The sequence below is a fragment of the Mobula hypostoma genome, chromosome 3 (assembly GCF_963921235.1).
Source record: "Mobula hypostoma chromosome 3, sMobHyp1.1, whole genome shotgun sequence".
In the NCBI taxonomy this organism is placed as follows: Eukaryota; Metazoa; Chordata; class Chondrichthyes; order Myliobatiformes; family Myliobatidae; genus Mobula; species Mobula hypostoma.
The window spans coordinates 150509952-150534815 of NC_086099.1; the positions used below are offsets into that span (position 1 = coordinate 150509952).

General features: G+C 40.7%; 1 protein-coding gene across 5 annotated transcripts in view; it reads left to right on the plus strand.

Annotated features, from left to right (window-relative positions):
- Window positions 1-24864, plus strand: part of mtrr (5-methyltetrahydrofolate-homocysteine methyltransferase reductase) — a 106147-nt gene that overhangs the window by 11532 nt on the left and 69751 nt on the right. For all 5 annotated transcript variants that reach the window (XR_010017413.1, XR_010017415.1, XR_010017414.1 and 2 more), the window contains exons 3-8: window positions 645-795; window positions 883-1000; window positions 1447-1834; window positions 5726-5854; window positions 14442-14595; window positions 22190-22278. Coding sequence is in view for 2 of the 5 variants with exons in the window: in XM_063043860.1 (XP_062899930.1) it covers window positions 645-795; window positions 883-1000; window positions 1447-1834; window positions 5726-5854; window positions 14442-14595; window positions 22190-22278 (1029 nt within the window). In the remaining 3 variants the exon portion in view is untranslated. The remainder of the gene's footprint in view (window positions 1-644; window positions 796-882; window positions 1001-1446; window positions 1835-5725; window positions 5855-14441; window positions 14596-22189; window positions 22279-24864) is intronic.

Below are 24864 nucleotides of genomic sequence, written 5' to 3' on the forward strand. Positions count from 1 at the left end.
CTATGCTTCCATTTTGGTTTTAACCATCGCAAGAAAGTCTTATAGATTGGTGGGGAAAAAATGGGTGGTGAATGAGTTCTTCTTTTGCTTTCTGGTAAGGATCCTTTTTCTGAGGGGGGAGGCTGACTCATAAAACCATCTGTCAAGGTAATTCCTTGTGTTTTGCTCCTTGTTAGTAGAACTCTGTAGTCTGGTACAATCTAATACATTAATTCGAGTTCAGCCTCTCGTAGGAACTGTTTTAAAATGGGTATGTGTTGGATATGAAGTGGCACATGAACGAGTGATGTGTTGGATATCATTTTATTATCCCAACCACTGATTCACTTACCTGAATTCCCTCTTTAGTGTGGCTTCCCATGTGGAGTACAGTTGGTTTGAATTTGCGCAGTCTCTTTAAATGTTTTGTCCTTCATTATGACAGCACTATTGACTATATATCTTATGACATGTCTTTGAGAGTAAGCGATTTTTAAGATCTTTTATGAAGGACTGCTAAAAGAGCATAATGTTGGGAAATATTCTGGTGCATGTGGCGAGAATTAAGTTGATTATTAATTCTGATTGACAGCCTGAGATTAGCAAAAGAAACAGATTTTTAATGACTGAATAAATGTAATTTCATTTTCTTATTACTTGTTCAGTTTAACTTGGAGAAAGAACATGCTCCAGTTGTTATAATTACCTCCACGACTGGTAGTGGGGAGCTCCCAGAGACAGCAAAGCAGTTTTTCCAGGAAGTTAGTGGCATCTCAGCACCTCATCATTATGCACACATAAAATATGCAGTATTAGGTAAGCAAAATCCTGACTTCTGTAGATTGTTAACAACTATGCCTATAATTTTTTTTGTATTAATTTAAAATAATGTATTCTCTATAGCTCTTGGAGACTCAAGTTACACATTTTTTGCCAATGGTGGGAAGATGATTGACGAGCAGCTTCAGCGGCTTGGTGCAGTTCACTTCTATGCGACTGGATATGCAGATGATAGTGTAGGGTAAGGCAAATATGAGTAACTTTTTCCAGCTACCGTTCAGTTCTGCAAGAAGAATGTTATTTTTGTTACCCACATCTTCTGAGAGCGCAAGAGTATGGAATATTTCAAAGATAATCCACCATTGATGGCTGATCTGTAAATTGACTTCTATCAGAACGAGAACTAACACCTAGTTGTGAGTTTTGTCTGCTCAAATCAATCCATCTTAGATTTTAAAATCAACTTGCCATCAATTGCCAATCATAAGCGCATTGCCAGCTTTTTTTTTAACACTTTCTGTTGGAAGTAATTGCTAACTCAGACTGGTCGCTGATGAAATCCTTTGAACCAACTCGTTAACTTTTCTCAAGGAAAATGACTGCTTCCCTTGCCTAAATGATTTTGTTTCAGTGTAAATCTCCTTTTCCCTTTTGTTTAATGTTTCAATTAGTTTTATTTACTTTTAGGTTGGAGTTGGTTGTCAGTCCTTGGACTGATGGTCTTTGGGATGCCTTGAAGAGCGCATGTCACAAGCGTGTAGAAAGGAACAGTGATGGAGAGGGAATGTCTGAAACAACTGATGGTTCAGGGATAAGTAAACTTCATGCCAGCGATCCTGGTCTTTCATCAGAAATGAAATTATTGAAATTAGATGCAACCGTTTCAGCAGAGGTTGACAATTCAACTACCACACCTGAGAACTTGGAACAGAGCACATTGGTGGCAGGATCACGGGAGTATTTACCAGGGCCAGCCTGGGTACGCTCTGAGAAACCACTGTCAGAAGCTCCTCTGAATATCCCTACCCTGCCAATAGAGTATCTCAATGTGGAATTTCAGAAGTGTACAGAACAGGTAAGCCTACTTATACCAAACAGTTTCCCTTCTTTTTGTTAGCATCATTTAAGTACTTGAACGAACTTCGAAAGAATTTCAAACCAGTTTTGCTAAACACTGATGCCAGCTGATTGGTTGAAATGTCCCACCAATTATGTCCATTGTTTCTGAACTTCAGATACTTGCCTATACATTTGTACAAAAAGCAAAAAAAAACTGTAGATGTGATAATAAAAATAAAAAATGCTGAACACACTGAGCAGATCTGTGAAGGGAAATATAGTTTGCACTTAACTGACTAACTGATTTTACATTCGTATGTCTGTGTACTTTTAATGCTACTATAGCACTGTAATTTCCTTTGGGATCATTAAAGTATCTATCTATCAACACTTCATGATCCAGGTACTCAAAGTTCTTGTAGAATAACATGCAGTCAATCCCAAGTGCTAGCCTCTTGCTGGTATCTCGTATGTTCTTAAGCACTTAATGTATCTCCCTTCCCTTGCCAGCTTCCATATTATTCTGAAAAATCTTGGCAGCACTCGCTGGTGAATATATTGTTTATTTATTTCTAATGGTTAGGATACTAATAGGACCTTTGGAGCCCTTTTGCTTAGACTGTCAAACCTTGCCAGTTGCAGACAGATATGAAAGTAGTCTATCATATAATATCAGATGTCTGTATAATTTTTTATATAGTAGTCCTACTATGTCTAAGATTTTTTTTAATCAGTTCTTCATAAAGGAGATGATGTAATACTAAGTTTAATTGTATGTATTCCGGATGCATCGTTAGCTGGGGGTGGGGGAGGATTGTGGTTGTAGAGTTAATTTCTAGGTTGGGCTTTGTATTTGTTTGTAAAGCTATCATAATTTCTGAGATCATCGCCTTTTAAAAAAAAAGGACATTTACATTGTCATTGTAAAGATAAGAGGTTGGATTTTTAGTTTTGACGAAATTGATGAACCAATTCCCAATTTTGTTCTTTTTGAAGATGTTTGTTTTTCTTGAATTACTTCATGAATATTTGCCCCAGATCCCTTGCCAATCAAGAATATTGTCCCACTGCATAATAAATCCCATATTAAATAGAAATAAAGATCATACTGTGGTTTCTACTTTGGTTCAAGAAATGTAGCTTTCGTGAAATACCAGGCAGGAAAGGCTGTTGTGCTATTAGAATTTCTTTATGACGTGGTTAAATCGCTACCTGCAAATAATGAAAAAAAGCTAACTTGAAGAAAATGTAGATATCTGTTGACTGTATTGCAGAGATTGTAATTTACTATGAAAGAATAAATATTGAAATGCTTTAAAGGACTCAAACAAGTAAAACAAACAACTGTAAAGTTGATTAAGTGACTGACAGAACCCCTCTATGATAGATGCTATAGCATCTGTCATGCACCTGGAAAACAAGGACACATGTTGGAATGCTGTTACTGGGCTTCAGTTCTGCATTCAACACTACTGTCCCATAGATCTTGGTGAACAAACTCCTACTCCTTGATCTGAATACACCACTGTGCAACTGAGTGTTGACTTCCTAACCAACAGTCCTCTGATAGTTAGGAAGCACAACCGGTCCTCTTTCCACATCATCCGCAACATGTTTGCCCCTCTGGGGCTGTGCGCTGAGCCCACTACTGTACACTCTGCTCACACGTGAGTGCACGGCCAAACGCCCGAGCAATCACATTGTCAAGTTTGCCGATGACACGATAGTGGTGAGTCTCATTGCCAACAGCAGTGAGATAGCCTACAGAGAGGAGGTTGAAGAGCTCGAGGCCTGGTTCCAGGTATATAACCTCTTCTTCAATGTCAGCAAGACAAAGCAGGTGGTCATTGACTTTAGGAGAACTCTCACCATGTACCTCTTTAAGTAGATGGGCAATGGAAACTGCGAGCTGTTTCAAACTTCTGGGAGTGCATATCTCACAACCTCCCAAGGCCCCAGAACATGTCCTACACAATCAGTAAAGCCCATCAACACCTCTGCTTTGAGGAGGCTGAAGAGAGCTGGACTTTGCATGTCCATACCCATTTCCTTCTACAGATGTGTAGTAAAGAGCACTGGTCAAGTTTGGTATGAAAACTGCAATGTAGCGGACAGAAAGGCTCTGCAATAGGTATTCAGAACTGCCCAATGCATCACTGGCACTCGCTTACCTGCCATCAAGGACATGTATGCAAAGAGTTTCCAGAAAAGGGCCAGTAACATCATGAAGGGTCCCACCCACCCTGCTCATGGATAGTTTGTCCCACTCCCATCAAGGAGGAGGTTACGTAGCATCCATGCCAGGACCACCAGACTCAAAAGCATTTACTTTCCCCAGGCAGTAAGGCTGATCAACACCCCCACCCACTAACTCAACCATTGCTTTATTATTTCCTGTCAGTCACCTTATGTCCAGCCTAGTGTCACTTCATTGACATGTAACCCTTCACCGGGCTCGAATGCAAACTTGGCTTTGCAAACAGCCACGGGACTCAGCAGTGAGAAGGGCACCTTTCATAAACAATGTACATCTAGGGTCAGTATGATTTAGGTTCAACCAAAGAGGAAAGTTCAGATGTTTCAATTAGCGAAACCCGGATTTGAGCGAATGGGCTGTGTAAATGCTGGCCATGCCCAATTATCTGTCAGCAAGAAATAACAGATTGTACATTACATACAATTATAAATAAAGTGTATTTACTAATTTCAGCTTTATCAAACAGAAAAAAAGAAAAAATAAATAAAAGATTCCATTACATTTATACTAGTCTAAATCTGCATATGATGTTGGAGCTCGAATTGTCCAAAAGCTGGGTATGACCGTTGCATATCACCAATCACCGGTAGAACTTCCCGTCTTGGAGTCCTTCATCTCACGAAGCACTCATTGCAATTGCGTCTTCTCGTCGGATCTAATCCTACGGCTGCCTCTGCCAATCTTCTCTCTGCATCTCCTGCCAAAAATCATGAACCCCACCAGTGTCTGTCACAAATCTCTCTCCATCCAGCATTCTCTGGAACCTTCTGTCATTTCCACCATGCTGATTGGCTGTCACAGCAGTCCTAAGTTGAACATCATAGCCCTTTTAGCTGAAACCAAAACATTCTACCAGTAGGACACATTGCTTCTACCGAAAGCTATTAAATGAAATACCTTACAGCATTAGCAGTAAAAATCTTAATCGGGGCATTACAGACATACAGTCAATCTATGTGTAGGTAAGTGATCTTGTGCATTCATCTTTATTGTCTTTTTTTTTAAAAGTACTGTTCTTTATATTTTTTTGTCACGTCGGATCCGGAGTAACAATTATAGCTTTCTCCTTCACACTTTGTACAGGAAATGACATTGAACAATCTTTAATTTTTGAAACTTGAAATGAGGGGCTACTTCTAGGTCTTGTATTTTTAAGCATATTTAATCTTTAGTTGCATGAAACATAGCTTTTGGTTAAAATCCTTGGTTTATATTATTCTTGGCTAATTGCAAAGTAAAACCGCAGGGGGCAGACCAGTGTTGAGATCATTTTACTAATATAATTCTTACTAGTTGAAAGTTGTCATGCAGCATGTTCCATTCTGTGACAAAGATACAGTATAGTATGTCCCTTGAAAACTGGGAGATTTTCAAAAAAGTATTTTGAATTCTGCTTGGCCTGGAAAGAATAGAAATCCTGAATAGTGCAAATGGGGAGGTGTAGGGTTCAGGTTGTAATTGGGTTGAAAGTGGGAGATGTGGCGTTCAGGTTGCATTTGGTTTGAATGTGGGAGGTGTGGGGTTCAGGTTGCAATGGGTTGAATGTGGGAGGTAGTAAGCAAATTATCACCAGTACATTGCAGGCACTTGAAGTTGGGAGTATGTCTGTTCTTTCTAAATCTTTCTCCCCGATCATTGTTTCTTCCTCAGGATTCTTCGCAAGAATGTTTCTCCCTTGTACCAGGCTCCAATGTGTTTCGGGTACCAGTGACCAAAGCAATTACTCTGACCCGGGAGGACGCAGTGAAAACTGCACTACTCATAGAACTTGATATTTCTGTAAGTTCTGTTAATGTACCTTTTGGAGTTTCCATCAGAATTAAAACCTAATGTATGTTGCATAGAGCAGTGGACCACAAAGTTCTATAGATGGAGATTGTTAATTTCCTTTGTGTCGTTTTTCAGAATAACTGAAACAAATTATCTGGTCATTGTTCTCATTCTTATCTGTGAACCCTTGTTGTGTGTAAATTGGTTGAAAATGTTCCTGTGTTAGTGTAGTGATCCCATTGCTTAATTGACATTGGGAAGGTTCATTCCTATACTCATTGTGCTTACTGAAGGTGGTAATCAGGAAATAAAGGGGAAAAAGTGGTGTTGCAAATTATAGGCACAGAGCTGAACTCGGTGATATGGTGCTATGAACTTTGTGTCAAAATAATCTGCTTGACCTTCTATCTTAACACAGTTCTTTGCAGGCTTTGGTTTGTAAAACAGTCACTTTGCTTTGTTAATGTCTCAGTCTTTCCTGCATTCAAATCTGGTCACAAACCATAAACTTGAGCCTCACATACTAACTCTGACATTGAAGTATCCATCTTGGTGAGGTGATTGCTGGCATTGCTAGATTAACAATTTAGATGCCCAGGGCAAAGTCCTGGTGACTTTAGGTTTGAATCCTACCATGGCACATTGTGATAAATTCAAATTTGAATTCGGGATTTAGAGGTTCCAAAAATGATCATGAAAACCATTGTGAATTGCTGTAAAGACCATCTGGTCCTATAGGGGAGGAAATCTGCCGTCCTTACCTGGTCTGGTTTACATGTGACACCAGACCCACATCAGTGATTGTTTACTGCCTTCTGAAGTGACTCAGCAAGCCATTCAGTTGTAATAAACTGCTAGAATGTGCAATTTAGCATGAGGCAAAGATTAGAGAGTCTGGTAGAGTGGTTATCTGTCTCGAAATAGTCACTGCATGGTTTTCCAGCACTGATGGATTGAAAATTGTTTTGTTTCTCCCTGGAATAACAATTTCCATGTTGTTTCATGCCTCTCTGGAAGCTATAAACATGGAAGTTGCCCTCCTGTCTTTGATGTGAATTTTTTTTTATGAGGGATATGTGCTTATTCTGCGGCATTTTGGGGGAGCCTGGCCTTGTCTTTTTATTTCTTTGTTTAGCCACTCGTGGGGTAACCTATCAGGATGGGATAGGGACCACTTAGGTTCTTTGTACAACACTGCACTCCCTACTAATCCCGATCTCCATTCCAGCCAGGCACCAACATCCAGCCCTATTGCGTGATCTAAGGGCTGTGAGGCCAAGGGCTAAATGTTGCTTCCTCACCATCCCCAACCCCAACATTTTTGTGGCCCAGGAAGTGACTACACTTCCACAGATACTGATAACAAGGCCTAGATATCCCTTCCCTACCCTCCCCAACCCCAACTTTTTGAGGCCCAGGCAGTGATGTCGCCACTCCTGCACAATCCATCCAGGCCCAGGCACGGATCCTGATCCTTGGAGATATTTCACATTCCCTTCTCTGCAATTTGTTCAGGTCACACTTGCTGCAGTGCCTAACTACAGAGCCGTAGCACGGATCGGCTGAAGCCGATGAATACTGAACACCCTGAAATGGTGCTTTCTTTGCCTCCCACCACTCCCCAGATATTCCACTTGCACTTCCACCTGCTCATCAGAATCAGCCCTGTGTATAACTGTTGGACATCAAAGAGAAGGTAGGGATAGTTGAAAACCTGGTTGTTCTTAAAGTAAATAAGTCTTCCTGATACCAATGGTATTTAGTTTGGGTTGCTGAGGAAGGTAGAGATGAATATTAGGGAAGGACTCCTTTAATCTTTCTCTACTGCCCAGATACATTGGAGGTGGGAGAAGGCTGGATCATGACAAAAATGATGTCCTTAATCAAGAAGGAAAGATAAAACATGCCCGTCTGGTTTACTGTGGTGGCAGAGGAACACGTAAAACTCTTGGTGCTGCTGTCTTGCAGCTCCCACGACCGTGGTTCAATCCTGATCTGTTTCTGCCCGTGTTCTCACGTAACCCGGGTGGGTTTTGTCTTATGATCCACTTCCCTCTGACATTTGGTAAGCTAATTGATGGTCTGAAATTGCCCCTCGTGTGGTTAGGTGGCAGGAGAACAGGAAGAATAAAATAACACTAAAATAAATAAAATTCAGTCGGAAATGAAGCTAGTGCCAGTTTGGAGTTTGATTTTTTTTAATCACATTGTCTTTTACTAATCTAATTGAAATTTTTTGAATGAAATTAAATTTTTAAATAACCAAAGGAATGCAGTAGAAATCACCTATATGGACTTTCAGAAGGCATTAAATCACACCAGTTGTTTTTAACAAAAAAAAGATTGTTTAGCGGAATTCATGTCTATGGAATGAGAACAAAGTCATGATAAACAGATATGTTTCCAAATGGGGGGTAAAATTAGGCACATTGGTTGAAAACTGCACTGTCTGTTTCCAGCATTTCTTATGCCTTTCCCTTTCATGTCTCTCCTGTCCTGATGGTATTAAATAAGAATGCACATTGTTTCCGTGGGCAGCAATAACTCTTTGGTGTAGTCCAGAAAATATCTGCCACTGGTGGGAATGCGTTTCTGGAAAGGTTTGCTTCGTAGGGCTTTGTTCAGTTGGTCAGTGCTGACACTGCACTGGTAATTCTTTAATTGAACGGTGTCAAGAGCAAGAATCAATATATTACCCTATCTGTGAGGCAGCACACAGGATATAGCTGTGAATTTCATTTCTCTCTTGGGTAGAACCTATAATCTTTTCTTGTTCCTCATGAACTCTGTTATCTTCCTTGCCATAATCCTTTATGTTGCGAGAGGCAACAGTCCTCTGTTATTTCCAAAAAAAAAGATAACTATGACAAAATCATAATCACACACAATATGTGTGTGTGTGTATGTATAATTTTTTTTTTGAAATAACAGAAGACTGTAGCCTCTCGCAACATGAAGGATTAAGGGAAGTTTCTCCAGCAATTTGTGTTTGTTGACCATGACAAAATTGCTTTTCTTGATAGTTTCCCATCATTTGCAGAGATATAAGATTCTGATGTACTTTTCAAATATGACATTGTTCTCTGCTTCACTGCAGTCTTCCTTGGTTCTTGATCTATTTTCAGTACTTTGAAATTGAGGAGCATTTTATCTATCAAGAAATCCTAATTTTGGATTTATTCTCTATAGTAATTTTATAATCAGAAATAAGACCACAACCTAGCACATTCAACAGCAATACAGCTAAACTTTAAAACTGAAAAGTGAAACAGGGAGATTGGTTATATTTCAGTGAATCCCAAGTATACCTGACTGCTTTGAGAGAGACAAATAGATATTTCTGATACGGATACCATTTTTGTCTCAAATTGATTTTTACTTGGCTCCCAATATCAGCCAGTTGGTTTGAAAGTATAAAAGCAGTTTATTTTGTAGAAAAGTAATTCCCTCAGAATACTGGGCTCTTTTGACCCTAAATGTACATCTATACCTGAATTGTTACAGTTTGCTGTATGATGATTGGGAATGAGATTACTTTTTGGCCTGCTGCGTTCACCAGCAACTTTTATGTGTGTTGCTTGAAATTCCAGCATCTGCAGATTTCCTCGTGTTTGCATTACTATTTTTCTGTTTGTTCTCCACCATAGGCAAGCTGAGGCTAACTACTCAGCCTCGCTGATGAGCAGTGTAGACCAGTAATGAGTTAAGTTCTCTTTTTGGAGGGTGGTAAAGTTGCAGTCTAGCAGTTTTGATGATTATTTCACTTAATATAATTCTGCAAATCCACTTGATTTAATTTAAAATCCCAAATCTGCTTGTTTGCATTTGAGCACACGCAGCCTCAAGCCTATTACAGAGGTTTGACAAGAATGGCTGCTGGGATGTTCTGGAGTGTGGAAATTTCAAATGGGATAGGGAGGAAGGTGAAAGGAGTGACGGAATGCCATTGCTAATCAGGGTTAGTATCACAAATGCAGAAAGGGAGGATGCTGTGGAGGGATAGGTTACTGAGTCAGTGTGCGTGGAAGTCCGAAACAGGAAGGGAGCAATCACTCCATTGGGAAATTTTACAGGACTCCACCACCTCAATAATAGCAGGTACACTGAGGAGCAGATTTTGGAAAGGTGCAAAAAAAGCAGGGTTGTTGTCACAGGTCACTTCATCTTCCCTAATATTGATTGGCATCTCCATAATACAAAAGGGTTAGATGTTTGTTACGTTTCCAGGAAGCATTCCTGACACAATATATGGATAGGGCGACTGGAGCAGAGGCCATACTGGATCTGGTACCAGGCAATAAAGCTGGTCAGCTATCAGATCTCTTGGGTGAGCATTTCGGAGACAGTGATCACACTCCCTGATCTTTACCATATCCTTGTACAGGGATAGGAGCACACGTTATGGAAAAATTTTTAGTTGGGAGGATGCGAATTATGATGCTATTATCAGGGACATTGGAGCATAAGTTAGGAATAGATGCACAACAGAAATGTAGAGACTGTTTAGGAGGCAATTGCATGGGGTTCTGGATAGATCTGTTAATTGAGATGGGGAAAGGATGATGGTGTGAAGCAGCCATGGTTGACAAGAGAAGTGGATCATCTGGTGGAGATGCAGAAAAAAACTTATTTAAGGTTTAGGAAGCAAGGATTACACAGGGCTCTAAGGAGTTGTGAGGTAGTCAGGAAGCAGTTTGAGGGTTCTTGGGAGAGTTAGAAGGGGACATGAGAGGATTTAACAGGTAGGATTAAGAAACCCCCCCCCCCACCCCCAAGGCATTCTACATGTGTGAAGAACAGAAGGATGACTAGAATGAGAGTAGGGTCTAACAGGGGTAGAGGGAACGTGCCTGGAGTCAGAGGAGATAGGGGAGGTCCTTAATGAATACTTTGCTTCAGTATTCACCAGTGAGAGGGACTTTGAATGTGAGAACAATGTAGAACAGGCTAATGTGCTGGAACATGTTGGTGTTACAGAGGATGTGCTGGAACTTTCGGAAAAACATTAGGATAGACAAGGCCCTCGGGCCAGACAGGATGTTACGACAGGGAGGGAGGGAAGAGATCGCTGCACCTTTGATCTTTGGTTCCTCCTGGGCCACAGGAGTAGTACCAGATGATTGGACAGTAGCAAATGTTATTCCTTTGTTCAAGGAAGTAAAGATCACCCTGGGAATTGTAGACGTGTGATTCTTGCTTCATTCGTAGGCAAACTGTTAGAGAGGTATGATTCTGGATTTATGAGCAGTTAGAGAAGCTTAGACAGACTGAGGATAATCAGTTTGGCTTTGAGAGGTAGCTTGTGCCTCACAAGCCTGTTGAATTCTTCAAGGAAGTGACATATATATATATGTGTCTCTCTGTCTCTCTGTCTCTCTGTGTCTCTGTCTCTCTGTGTCTCTGTGTCTCTGTGTCTCTGTGTCTCTGTGTCTCTGTGTCTCTGTGTCTCTGTGTCTCTCTGTCATGAGGAAGTAGAAAGGAGGGTTAGTGAGTGTGCAGGTGACATGATGTTTGGTGGTGTTGTGGATGACGTAGAAGGTTGTCATGGGTTACAACAGAACATTGATATGATGCAGAGCTGGGCTAAGAAGTGGCAGATGGAGTTCAATACAGAAAAGTATGAAGTGATTTAATCATGGTAATATCCTCAATGCATTTTCCTTTATAGCCTGTCACTGAACCCGCATATTCATCAACATGATGATTGTAGATAGTTGCCTCCCTAATTATGCTCCAGGCCTTGCTTTCAAAACAGCAATGCAGTGGTGAGGTGGCACCTGGCCAGGCCCTGAACACTCTGTGAACCTCTTTGACTTGTTTAACCAGTGCTCTGTATGCAGAGATAGGCAGAGTGGACATGAGGTTTGAGTAGCTGAGGTGAGGGTGAGGACCAACCTTGTAGGCTCCATGAACATTGGGATAAACCAGGTCTAACATATTCTCTTCTCCGATTGTGAAGTTAACATGCTGGTAGAACTTTGGCAGGATTGTTTTGAAGTTGGCGTGACTGAAGTCACCAGCAACAATGAAGAAACCATCAGGGAGAGTGGCTTCAGGGCTGCAGATGGCACCGTAAGAGTTTCTGCAGCACTTCCCCAGCACTAGCGCAGGGTGAGGGGAGATGTAAACAGCAACAATCACAATCACAAAATACGCAAGGGCCTAACCTTTCCTTGGTAAGGTTAGACTCTTGTATCTTTTAATAAAGTCAACTTTTCTTAACTTCAAGCTATAGAGACCCAAACTGTGTGGCCTGTCACTCAGTAAAACTCTGGTTAAGTTCTGTGCCTGGTTCAGCAGACACTGTTTCCATTGATCCTTTGAGACACAGCAAAGCCTCATTTCCTGCAGTCCCTTTCAACGAAGCTGGCCTTGTTTTTCACACTAACTGTGTTCACTGAAAATATCTATTGCCTTTTGTGTACCATTTAAAAAAAAATTAATAGTGCTGGTACATTAAAAGTAGTAACATCATGGGAGCACAATGATGTATACAGTATTTAGGTGTTCGCAACCCGAGAAACAGCTGTACTTCGGGATTGATTCAGCATTTACAATATTCGAGCATCCATCAGAATATTAGATCACTGACATTTTGTTACTGTCCTGAAAACAATTTTGTACAATTATTGCAATTATTTAAACTATTTCAAACTTAAAGATAACATGATAAAGTTTAATAATCAGCTTGCCCTCATTCTGGTATCATATGCACATAAAGTGCATACTTATCTATTTTGCACTCAACTTAAAGTAACAGTGGAAGAAGCAGAAGGTTCAGGACCAATCAAAGTACCTGAAGAGTTCAACTGCTTCAAGGCATTCAATCAATTCCAACAACCGGCCGAAGGTGATAAGAGGATAAATCTAAGAATGGCCGTGTTTATTAAGGTCATGCAAGAGGTTACTGAATATTTTTACATTTTTCTACTCAATTCTGTAGTTCTTGGAGCAGAACTGCAGAGCCAATGAATCTATCGAGGAAGATAAGTTGCATTCTTAGCTAAACATTGGATAAAACAGCAGAGGAATTAGCCTTTCAGCCCACGATATCTGTGCCAGCCAAGATGCCAATATAAATGTGCCTGCAAGTGGTCTACATGCACCTTTCTCCCCGTCTGTCCATGTGCCTGCCTAAATGCCCCTTGCATATTTCTATTGTATCTGCTTCCAACACTCCCCGACAGAACTTTCCAGGCACTTAACACACCCTGCATTTAAATAAAAATATCTTGCCTCTCCAATCTTATTTCAACATCCCCTCTCATCTTAAATCTATGGCTTTTCTTATTTGATGTTTCTGTCCTGGGGAGAAAGGCTTTGACTATCTACCATGTGTATGCCTGTCATAATTTTATACACTTCTGTCAGGTTACTCCTCAACCTCTGACGCTGCAGAAGAAACTTTCTTTATATTGGTAAACTCATTGTATAAGTGTTAAACTTTTCGTGTTCATATCAGTGCAGAAAATGCAGAATATTTAATCATTTTTGTTTAAACTTTATTTTAATAGTTAAGGATAACTGAAGTATTTCAAAATATTCTTTTAAATTCACCCATTAAATTCTGTTGTAAATGAGGGTCTCTTCCTTAAGCTTGCCTTGAGGATAGAAATGGCTGTAGATTGGATGGGGAATTTATAATGGCAGGCAACTGGAAAGTTCAGGATCACTTCTGTGGGCTGAGTGCAGCTATTCTGTACAGCATTCACTCCATCTGCAGTTGGTTTCTCCAATGCAGAAGGGATCACATTGTGACCACTGAATGCTGTACATTGTGTTGGGAGTAAGTATAAGTGAATCTGGAAGGACTGGATTCTGGGAAGGTGCAGAGTGAAGAGACAGCTTTACACATTTGTGAGAAAGCACAACGAGGAGAGTGTTTGGTGTGGATGGGAGTTGCAAAGCGAATAGTGTGCTTTGAAATACAAAATGTGCAGATAATCAGTGAGTGCAGAAGCTGGTAAGGACAAAAGAACCCTATCCTCCCTCTGACTGTGAAGAGAGGGATAACAGCAGAACTGAGGAAAATAGATAAGATGCAGACAAGGGCCTTGTCATTTCTGGTAGAGGTTAGCCGATGGTTAGGAAATAAGGAAGACATCTCCGAGGCATCATCGGAACTTCTCGGTAAGAATTGCAGGCGTAGAGGAACAGAGATAATGGAATGGAGCCTCTGCAGGAAACAAGATGGGAGGAATTGCAGTTGAGATGGTTGCAGGAGTCTGGGAGATATTGGTGGTTAACCTGTCCCATGAGATGGAGACAGAGAAACCCAGAAAAGGAGAAGTCAGAAATGGACCGTGTTAAAGTAATTGTGCCTTCACTGTGTTCTTGTACGAAGATTTGATCAGACCAGGCTCCCTTCAATATGTCAAATGAAATTGTAAACTGCTGCAGTTTTTAAATTGTGTGGACATATGCTATTAGAAATAATAAAGGAGCTCTTGTTCGATGAATTAAAGTTAAACAATACTTTTCTTCGGATATCCTGCACTCCCTCTTAGCCAACAAACTTGACTGAGAACATATTATCTCTGGAATAATCTATGGGTCAATATAATAGTAGTAATTCAGGTGTGTTATTACGTTGCAGAATACATCAATAACATATGAGCCTGGTGATGCTTTCAGTGTTATATGTCCTAATTGTGAAAGTGAAGTGGAATACCTAATTCAAAGGCTTGGGCTTGGAGACAAGAGAGACCACATTGTTGATTTCTACATCCAACCAAACACCAAGAAAAAAGGTATCTGAAAATAAAAACAAAATCAAAATAAATATCTGTAATGTTCTAATGTTTGTATTTGTTGAAGGGTCTGTATTGTGCTGTAGGTTTTCTATATTTCTAAGCTTACTGACTCAATTGATAGAATGTGGTATGCCTTTTGAAGAATAAATCATTAATTATCCGACTTTGTTTGCTCAGCAGAAGGCTATTGGAAGCGGAGAATTTTCCCCAGTTAGTTAACAGACGCATTTATTTGCTTGGCTAATGTTGAAAAAGTGACGCTGTCACTTGGCTATTTAAGGTTGGGTAGTAAAGGGTATAACAAATAAGTGACCGCAGATCAATTAATAGGATGCCATGGGATTGAAATTGTATTTTTATATGTTGATGTTACAGAATAGCTATTACTTCAATATATGTAAATCAGTAATTAGATCACAGAATACACATGGTCAACAAAAAGCAGCAAGAATCTGATGGTTTATAAACAATCTACAAGAAGGATATCGGTTACTGAAAAAAGATCGCTTGTGTTTTAGTTGGAAGGTGTGAAGCTGAGGGAAGACCTCATTGACATGCATGGGTATCTTGAGAGGCTTGGTGAAGGTTGTTCCTACCCATTATTCCTCTGTCAGTAGAGATGTTGATAACTTGGGACACAGGTTTAAGTAACTGGAATTGCCTTCAGTCTTTGAAGCAGCAAGGTCGTGGTAGTCATCGCTGCCCAGAAATCCAACTAAACCAACCTCACAAATCCTGCTGTTTCATAAGCGTGCTGGAGACTGGCGATCCTGCCGCAAATGACTCGTCTGCTCATGATCTGAAGCATTTCCACTGTCCAGGATGCTCTTCAGCTTAAGATTGTTTTATCTAACTTCATCAACATGAGGACAGTATTCCAAGACACTCCTGAATTATGATCTAGCCAAAGTGTCTTGACTGGAGTACCTTCATATTTGTGTTCTCCACTAGAAGGTATTTAGGCACCTCAGGTGGGCCTACTCTAGATGAATTAATAGAGATTGATTTCCTTAATTAGCCACCAACATTTGTTGTGCTATTTAATTTCTAGGATATTGTGAAGTGAACTCAGCAGATAATGTTGCATCTCCCGCAACTGCACTGGAAATGTTGTAGGAGGAGGAGTAATTCATGGGGATTGAAGAGTAGATGAGGAAATTATTGAAGGGACAGAGATTTTTTCTGGTTCTCATCTTCCACCCCACTGGTCTTCCGAGTTTAACTGGTTATTCTTTGTGGTTTTCCCCCCAGCTTCATTTTCCCCTTTCTACCTTTCGTGCCTTCCCAGTCTGCTCTTCTGACCCACTAGATGGTTGGCTTCTCATGGCACTTTCCCATCCAATTGCAGGACGTGCAACACCTGTCCTTTTTCCCTCTTCCCTTCCCACCATCGAGGGACTAAAATAGTCCTACCAAGTGAGGCAGTAATTCTCTTCCACTCCATCCAATCTAATGCACCGTACTCCGTGTCCACCATGTGATCTCTTGTACATCGGGGAAATCAAGTGCGTATTCTGTGCCTGCTTTGCAATTCAGTCCACAGAGGCAATTCAGAGCTTCAGTTGCCTGTAATTTTAAAATCTCTATCTCACTCCTATTCTGATATCTGTCTATGGCATACACACAGTAATAATAAATAAGTTTCAGGAACAGCACACCATCCTTCTGGACATGTTGAAATCTTCTGGACTCTTTCGAATAAAACAATTTTCGGTAAACTGAGAGCAGGAGCAGGAAACCTGGTGCCTCAAGCCTGCTTTGCTATTCAGTACAGTTATGGCTGACTTAGCCCAGGTCTCAAGTTGACTTCTGAGCCAATTCCACCAGGCCCTTGAATCCCTGATCTTTCAATAAAAATATCATCTTTTAATACCTCTATTGATCTAGCACCATAACCCATTGGGGCAGAAAATTGAGAAAGGATCTTGCAATATTTCAGTAAGATCACCCTTCATTCTTCTAAACTTCAAACGATACAGGTCTAACCTTTTCAGAATCCGGTATAATATCACTGGCATATGCCATGAACTTTGCTGTTTTGTGGCAGCAGTATATTGCAATACACAATAAAAACTATAAATGACTAAGTATGTATAAATTTAAAATTAAGTAAGTAGTGCAAAAAGAGAAGGAAAAATATTGGGGTAGTGTTCATGGATTCATAGTCCATTCAGAAATCTGATGGCGGAGGGGGAAGAAGCTGTCGTTGAAATGTGTATGTGTCTTCAGGCTCCTGTACCACCACCTTGCTGGTAGCAATGAGCAGAGGACATGTCCTGGGTGATGGGGGTCCTTAATGATGGATCTTGCCTTCTGGAGGCATCACCTTTTGAAGATATACTAGATGTTGAGGCTAGTGCCAAGATGGAGCTGGCTATTTGCTCCTGTCAGTAGCTTTATCCAATCCTGTGCAGTGGCTTCTGCGTGCTAAATGGTGATGCAACCAGTCAGAATGCTGTCCCAGTACATTTGTAGAAACTTGAGGATGTGTTTAGTGACATACCAATTCTCCTCAAACTCCTAATGAAGTACAGTGCCTTGAAAAAGTACTTGGCCCCCAATGCTTTGTTCACATAAATGAGTATTACAATTAGGGATTTTAATCAATTTAACTGAGAATTTTATTTGTGAATCACATGTTCCTTTTTCTCCCCCCACAGTAGAGCCCAAAAAAATCAGGGAAAATTGTGAAGCATGCAAAACAAAAAATTCAAAACCTGTAATATTGGAAGTTCAATAGTATTCATCATCATGAAGAAAGCTAATGGCATACTGGCTTTCATAACAAGGGGAGTTGAGTATAAGAGCAAAGAGGTCCTTCTGCAGCTGTACAAGGCCCTGGTGAGACCACACCTGGAGTACTGTGTGCAGTTTTGGTCTCCAAATTTGAGGAAAGACATTCTTGCTATTGAGGGAGTGCAGCGTAGGTTCACAAGGTTAATTCTTGGGATGGCGGGACTGTCATATGTTGAAAGATTGGAGCAACTGGGCTTGTATACACTGGAATTTAGAAGGCCGAGAGGGAATCTTATTGAAACATATGAGATTATTAAGGGGTTGGACACGCTGGAGGCAGGAAGCATGTTCCCGCTGATGGGTGAGTCCAGAACCAGAGGTCACAGTTTAAGAATAAGGGGTAGGCCATTTAGAACGGAGTTGAGGAAAAACTTTGTCACCCAGAGAGTGGTAGATGTATGGAATGCTCTGCCCCAGAAGGCAGTGGAGGCCAAGTCTCTGGATACTTTCAAGAAAGAGATGGATAGAGCTCTTAAAGATAGTGGAATCAAAGGTTATGGGGATAAGGCAGGAACTGGATACTGATTGTGGATGATCAGCCATGATCACAGTGAATGGTGGTGCTGGCTCAAAGGGCTGAATGGCCTACTCCTGCACCTATTGTCTATTGTCTTTCCTTTGTTCAGTAGTTAGTTGATCCACCTCTCACAGCTATTACAGTCAGTAGTCTTTTTGGACAAGTCTCTATTGTGATGGAGCAAGATTTGCCCATTTCTCCTCGGAAAATTGCTCAAACTGTGCCAGATTTGGGGAGTGGCAGTGGACAGCAATCTTGAGACCTCACCAGAGATATTCAGTCGGATTAAGGCCAGGACTCTGAATGGGCCACTCAGGAACACAATTTTCTTCATTTACAGCCACTCCAGAATTGCTCTGGCAGTGTGCTTTGGGTCATTGTCCTGCTGAAAGACTAACTTCTTCCCTCGTCTAAGCTTTCTGGCAGAGGTTAGCAGGTTTTAATCCAGGATCTTGCTCTGTATTTAGCAGCATTCACCTTCACATCAATCCTGATTTCCAATCCCCGCTGCTGAAAAGCAACTCCATAGCATGATGTTGCTTCCACCATACTTTACCGTAGGGTTGATGTTACCTGGCTGATATACAATATTAGAGTTACGCCACACATACCACTTAGTGTTGAGTTCCACTTTAATCTCATCAAATCAAATTACCTTTCTTCCACATCTTTACAGTATCTTTTAAGTGACGCTTTGCAGTCTTTACGCGTAAGGATGTGCTCCACTTTTTGTGATTTTTATTAACGACCTGGATGTGGGGGTAGAAGGGTGGGTTGGCAAGTTTGCAGACGACACAAAGGTTGGTGGTGTTATAGATAGTGTGGAGGATTTTTGAAGATTGCAGAGAGACATTGATAGGATGCAGAAGTGGGCTGAGAAGTGGCAGATGGAGTTCAACCCGGAGAAGTGTGAGGTGGTACACTTTGAAAGGACAAACTCCAAGGCAGAGTACAAAGTAAATGGCAGGCTACTTAGTAGTGTGGAGGAGCAGAGGGATCTGGGGGTACATGTCCACAGATCCCTGAAAGTTGCCTCACAGGTGGATAGGATAGTTAAGAAAGCTTATGGGGTGTTAGCTTTCCTAAGTCAAGGGGTAGAGTTTAAGAGTCATGATGTAATGATGCAGCTCTATAAAACTCTGGTTAGGCCACACTTGGAGTACTGTGTCCAGTTCTGGTCACCTCACTATAGGAAAGATGTGGAAGCATTGGAAAGGGTACAGAGGAGATTTACCAGGATGCTACCTGGTTTAGAGAGTATGCATTATGATCAGAGATTAAGGGAGCTAGGGCGTTACTCTTTGGAGAGAAGGAGGATGAGAGGAGACATGATAGAGGTGTACAAGATAATAAGAGGAATAGATAGAGTGGATAGCCAGTGCCTCTTCCCCAGGGCACCACTGCTCAATACAAGAGGACATGGCTTTAAGGTAAGGGGTGGGAAGTTCAAGGGGGATATTAGAGGAAGGTTTTTTACTCAGAGAGTGGTTGGTGCGTGGAATGTACTGCCCAAGTCAGTGGTGGAGGCAGATACACTCGTGAAGTTTAAGAGACTACTAGACAGGTATATGGAGGAATTTAAGGTGGGGGGGGGGTTATATGGGAGGCAGGGTTTGAGGTCGGCACAACATTGTGGGCCAAAGGGCCTGTAATGTGCTGTACTATTCTACGTTCTATGAATGCAATCTCACTGGCTCTCCCATCGGCCTTTAGCTACCTAGACAATACTAATACCTATGTGAGGCTGCTGTTTATTGACTACAGCTCAGTGTTCAACACATTGATACCCTCAGTTCTGATCAACAAGCTCCAAAACCTCGGCCTCTGTACCTCCTGCTGCAAATGGATCTTTAACTTCCTCACTGTGAGACCACATTCTTTGCGGATCAGAAATAACATTTCCAAGCTGAAAATCAACACTAACACATCTTGAGGATGCATGCTTAGCCAACTGCTCTACTCCCTCTAAACCCATAATTTTGTGGCTAGTCACGGCTCAAACACCATCTACACATTTGCCGACGATATAACTATTGCTGGCAAAATTTCAGATGGTGACAGGGAGGTGCACACAAGTGAAATAGATCAGCTGGCTGAGTGCTGGTGCAGAAACACCCTTGCACTCAACATTAGTAAGGCCAACGAATTATTTGTGGACTTCAGGAAGGGAAAGTGGAGGCGACACACAACAGTCCTCATCAAGGGATCAGAAATGGAAAGAGTGAGTAGTTTCAAGTTCCTGGGTGTCACCATCTCTGAGGATCTATCTCAGGCTGCTGGTGACTAGTGGTGTTCTGCAGGGGTCAGTGTTGGGATCGCTTTTCATGTTTTATGTCAATGGTTTGGGTGATGGAATTCACAGCTTTGTGGATGATATGAGTATTGGTGGAGGTGCAGGTAGCGTTGAGGAAGCAGGGAGTCTGAAGGAGTTAGACAGATTAGAAGAATGGGCAAAGAAGTGGCAGATGGAACATAGTGTAGGGAACTGTATGGTTATGCACTTACCATAGACTATTTTCTAAATGGAGAGAAAATTCAAAAATCAGAGGTGCGAAGAGACTTGGAAATTCTTGTGTGGCATTCCCTAAGGGTTAACTTGCCAGTGATGAGGAAAACAAGTGCAATGTTAGCATTCATTTTGACAGGAGTAGAATATAGAAACAAGAACATAATTCTGAGGCTTTACAGGGTATTGGTCAGACTGCCGTTGGAGTATTGTGGCCAGGAGAATGGGATTGAGAAGGATAATAAATCAGCTGTGATGGAATGGCAGAGCAGACTCGGTGGGTCAGATTACCTAATTCTGTTCCCATTTCTTATGGTCTTATTGTCCCTCTCCCATACAACTTATCCCTGTGCAAACCTCTCCTCACTCAATCCATTCCTTCCCCCAACCTCTCAGTAATATAAGATTAACCTGTTTTCTCTCATCTCCAGTACAGAGGAGGGGAATTTTCTTTTCATATTGGCTCTGTTTCTCCTGCTTGATTACAGTGTGTGATTTTTCTTTCTCGTTATTACTCTTATATTAATCCAATATGTGACTGATGTCATTTCGAGATAGCTTCTTTAACCCACATGTTTTGGTCATGTCCCTTGTTGGAGAAATATTGGAAAGATATTTTTGATATTATTTCAACGGTCCTAAACATAGACTTACAACCTCATCCAATTACCGCTATCTTTGGACTACCAATGATAGACTTAAATAATTTAACCTCTTCATCACGAAGGATGATTGCATTTCTTACTTTAATGGCTAGAAGGTCCATTCTGTTGAGTTGGAAAGAGATTAACCCTCCTAAGGTATTTCATTGGTTTTCACAAACTATGGTGTGTTTGAATTTGGAGAAAATTAGAAGTGCAGTTTATGACCCCTCCATTAAGTTTGAAAAAACTTGGAGGCCATTCATTCAGCATTTTCATTTGATGTAATTTGATCATTTCCAAACTTGTTTTATCTCTCTGTACTGTTGTTGGAAGGGAATGGAGTCGTCGACACTAAGGTTTTCTTCTTTTCCATTTTTAAGTTGTTAGTTTTGCCCAAGTCTTTAGTTTAGTTGATTAATTTTGTTTTTCTTTGGGAATGGGGTTTTTTTTTTGGTTTTGTTTATTTTTCTTTTTCACGATTTTTTTTCCAGTTTTTTTTGATTTGTATTATCCGTTGTCAGTTCTACATGATTGGGAGCTTTGTTAACTTACACTATTTGATTTTACAATTACTTTTCCTAAGTGTAACAATATATCTCCTACTATTTGTATTATTGCTATGTTTTGTTTCTATACTTCAAAATTAATAAAAAGATTGAAAAAGAAAAGATTTTTCTTTCAGATCCTGAACAATTAAACTTTAATTTGGGTTGTTTTTCATTCAACAATGATATGTACATTGAATCAATGCTCACTGCATTTTATGGCAAAAGAGGTGCTCCTATTGCCACAAACAACATGGCTAGTTCTCTTACTGGCTGTGGAATTTTAACCAAATGATTTTCAAGTGTCAATTTCACATCACTGCACAGGCATTTGCCCAGTTCAAGAACCTGTATTGTATTATGTGGAAGTGTTAGGAAGGATTTATGGATCAGTTGACTTGATTCAATGCTAATAATGTATAAACATCTGGTTAAATATTAATTTTGGAATTAGAGACAAACATATTTTATGATTTAAGCAAAGTTTTGTGTTCATTGTTGAAATTAAAATTCATGTTGCTGTTTTTATTGTTGTGTGAATTCTGTTTGAAAGGCTTAGCAAAATATGTACATTATTTTTAAGGTGCACACCTGCCCAATTACATACCAAAAAGCAGAACACTGCAGTTCACTCTGACTTGGTGCCTGGAAATACGAGCAGTTCCTAAAAAGGTATGTGACTACACTTTGTAGAAATGCTGTACTGGAAAGGACTGATTTGAATTTGTCACTAATGGCCATCGTTAGGTTCTCATCTGTTTGCTCGTTTGTTATATATTATATGGGCAATCATGTCTTTCCTTGACCGTGATTGTTCTTGGCAAATTTTTCTGCAGAAGCGGTTTGCCATTTGTTGCCTTCTGGGCAGTGTCTTCACAAGATAGGTCACTCCAGCCATTATCAATGCTCTTCAGAGCTTGTCTGCCTGGCATCAGTGGTCGCATAACCAGGACTTGTGATATGCACCAACTGCTCATACAACCATCTACCACCTACTACCTGCTCCCATGGCTTCACTTGACCCTGACTGGGGACGAAGCAGGTGCTGCACCTTGCCCAAGGGTGACCTGCAGGCTAGCGGAGGGAAGGAGCACCTTACACCTCCTTTGGTAGAGACATATCTCCACCCTGCCACCCATCTGTATGGTACATATGAAGTCAAAAATTATATTTTAGCGGTGGTCTTCAATCAACCAAATATCATCTGGAAAACTAGAAATAATTCCAGGATGAAATGATATTTACTAAAAACACATGAATTCTCTTTAATGCAAAAGAAACACACGCTAGAACTCCCAGTGGCATTTAAAAGGCGATGGATCTTCAGCAGACAAGCTGAACCAGCTTAAAACAAATAGATTTCTCTGGGGTATTGCAGTGAATGGCCATTTATTTCGGAGCAAGTTCAGTTGATTAGAAACTGATTAATGAGTTGTCCATATATAAATGTAGTGACAAATCACACAGGCAAACTATTCCAAATATATTAATGGCTGTAGGAAGAGAACAAGCAACATTATAACAGCTGCCAAACGAAGTGCAGGAATTAACTCCCAGTGCTCAAAGAACCATATGTTGAGTTCCATAACCAAAATAAAGAATACTAACTATCTGATTTTCATAATACATTAAAATACTGATAATCTAATCTGCAGTTGTTTAAAAATACAGATGATTTGGTTCACCAGACAATCTTTCCAACCTTCCCTTGAAATACACCAGGCTCCATTTCCCACCTTCCACTGAAACTTGCTGGGGCACTGTTCCCTAATCTCTATTGAAATTTGGTTCACTGGAGGATTTATGTTACGGCCGGAAGCTATCTAATTAGTAGGATTAACATTTTCTGGACTCAAAGATGTGCCTTTCTTGTACCAGTAACATTCTGAATGTGCTGAATTAAAGGAAGTTTCCTGTCGTGACTTCTCTTAAAGAAACAAATGAATCGGGGCAGGCCACCCATCCTAGGCTCAGTGCTAATCTTGGTGAAGATATCCTAGTTATTCCTGCAGAATTTTCCTCACCTCTGGAAGCCAGTGCCAGGTTTTGGAGAGCAGTTCTAAGGATAAATGGAGCAACAGAACGCTGCTCCTTTCAGGCAAAGTCCTGCTCACCTGTTGTCAGCATGCCCTCTGTATCTTCAGGGCAGACTGACATGAGTGGTAGCACTGATCTTGATCTAGGGATAAAGTGAAAGTTGACTTTAGCCTCAATTAGTTCTCATGAAAAATTATGCCCATCTGTTTATCATCTTTTGTCGTCTTTAATCAGTCAATTTTTTGTCAATGCCATGTGAAATAACCCTCGAGGTATTAAGGGTAAAGGAAGTATCCTGAAGGAAGATTTTAATGTTTATTCCAAGTGTAGCTAAGTGGCATCACTATTTGCCAAGTGTGTCAAATCCCAACAGATTGGCTGCCTGGCTTGGGTCATGGTGGATGGTGAAATAGCAGGCATCAGGGATAATCCTTTTGGCATCCATCCTTGCTCTTTGATCTTTTTCCAATGCATCTGCCCATAATGAAACCCATCAATTATATTTAAAAAATAATTAATAAATCAAGGCAAATGTTAATTCACAGAATTAACTGGGGCAGCGGGGTAGTGCAGTGGTTACTGCAGCCCATTTACAGCGCCAGCAACCCGGGTTCAATTCCTGCCACTGTCTGTAAGGAGTTTGTATGCCCTTCCTCAGGGCAGCGTGCGTTTTCTCCCGAGACGTACCGGTCAGTAGGTTAATGGGTCACAAGGTGTAATTGGGTGGCAAGGGCTCGTTGAATCAGAAGGGCCTGTTACTTTGCTGTATCCTTAAATAACATAAATAGGAGGAAACACTAAAAATAAAACGGTTGTATTTGGAGGCACACAGTATATCCTACATTGTGTGGCACTGCCACTGTGCTAATTGAGATGGATTCAGAATCAGAATCAGGTTTATTATCACGGGCATGTGACGTGAAATTTGTTAACTTAGCAGCAGCAGTTCAATGCAATACATAATCTAGCAGAGAGATAGAGGGGGAAAAATAAAAATAATAATAAAATAAAACATAATAAATGAACAAGTAAATCAATCAAAACAGACTGAGGAGTTCAAATTAAAATCAAAATGCTGCCGGTGCTAAAAACGTGAAATTAAAACCAGATAAAGCTAGAATCTCTCTGCAGGTCAAGCAGTAGGTATAGTGGGAAAAAGTGTTAGCAGTTAAGGTGGATATTTTTTATATTCAGATCCCTCTTGACTGATGCGGTCTGTCC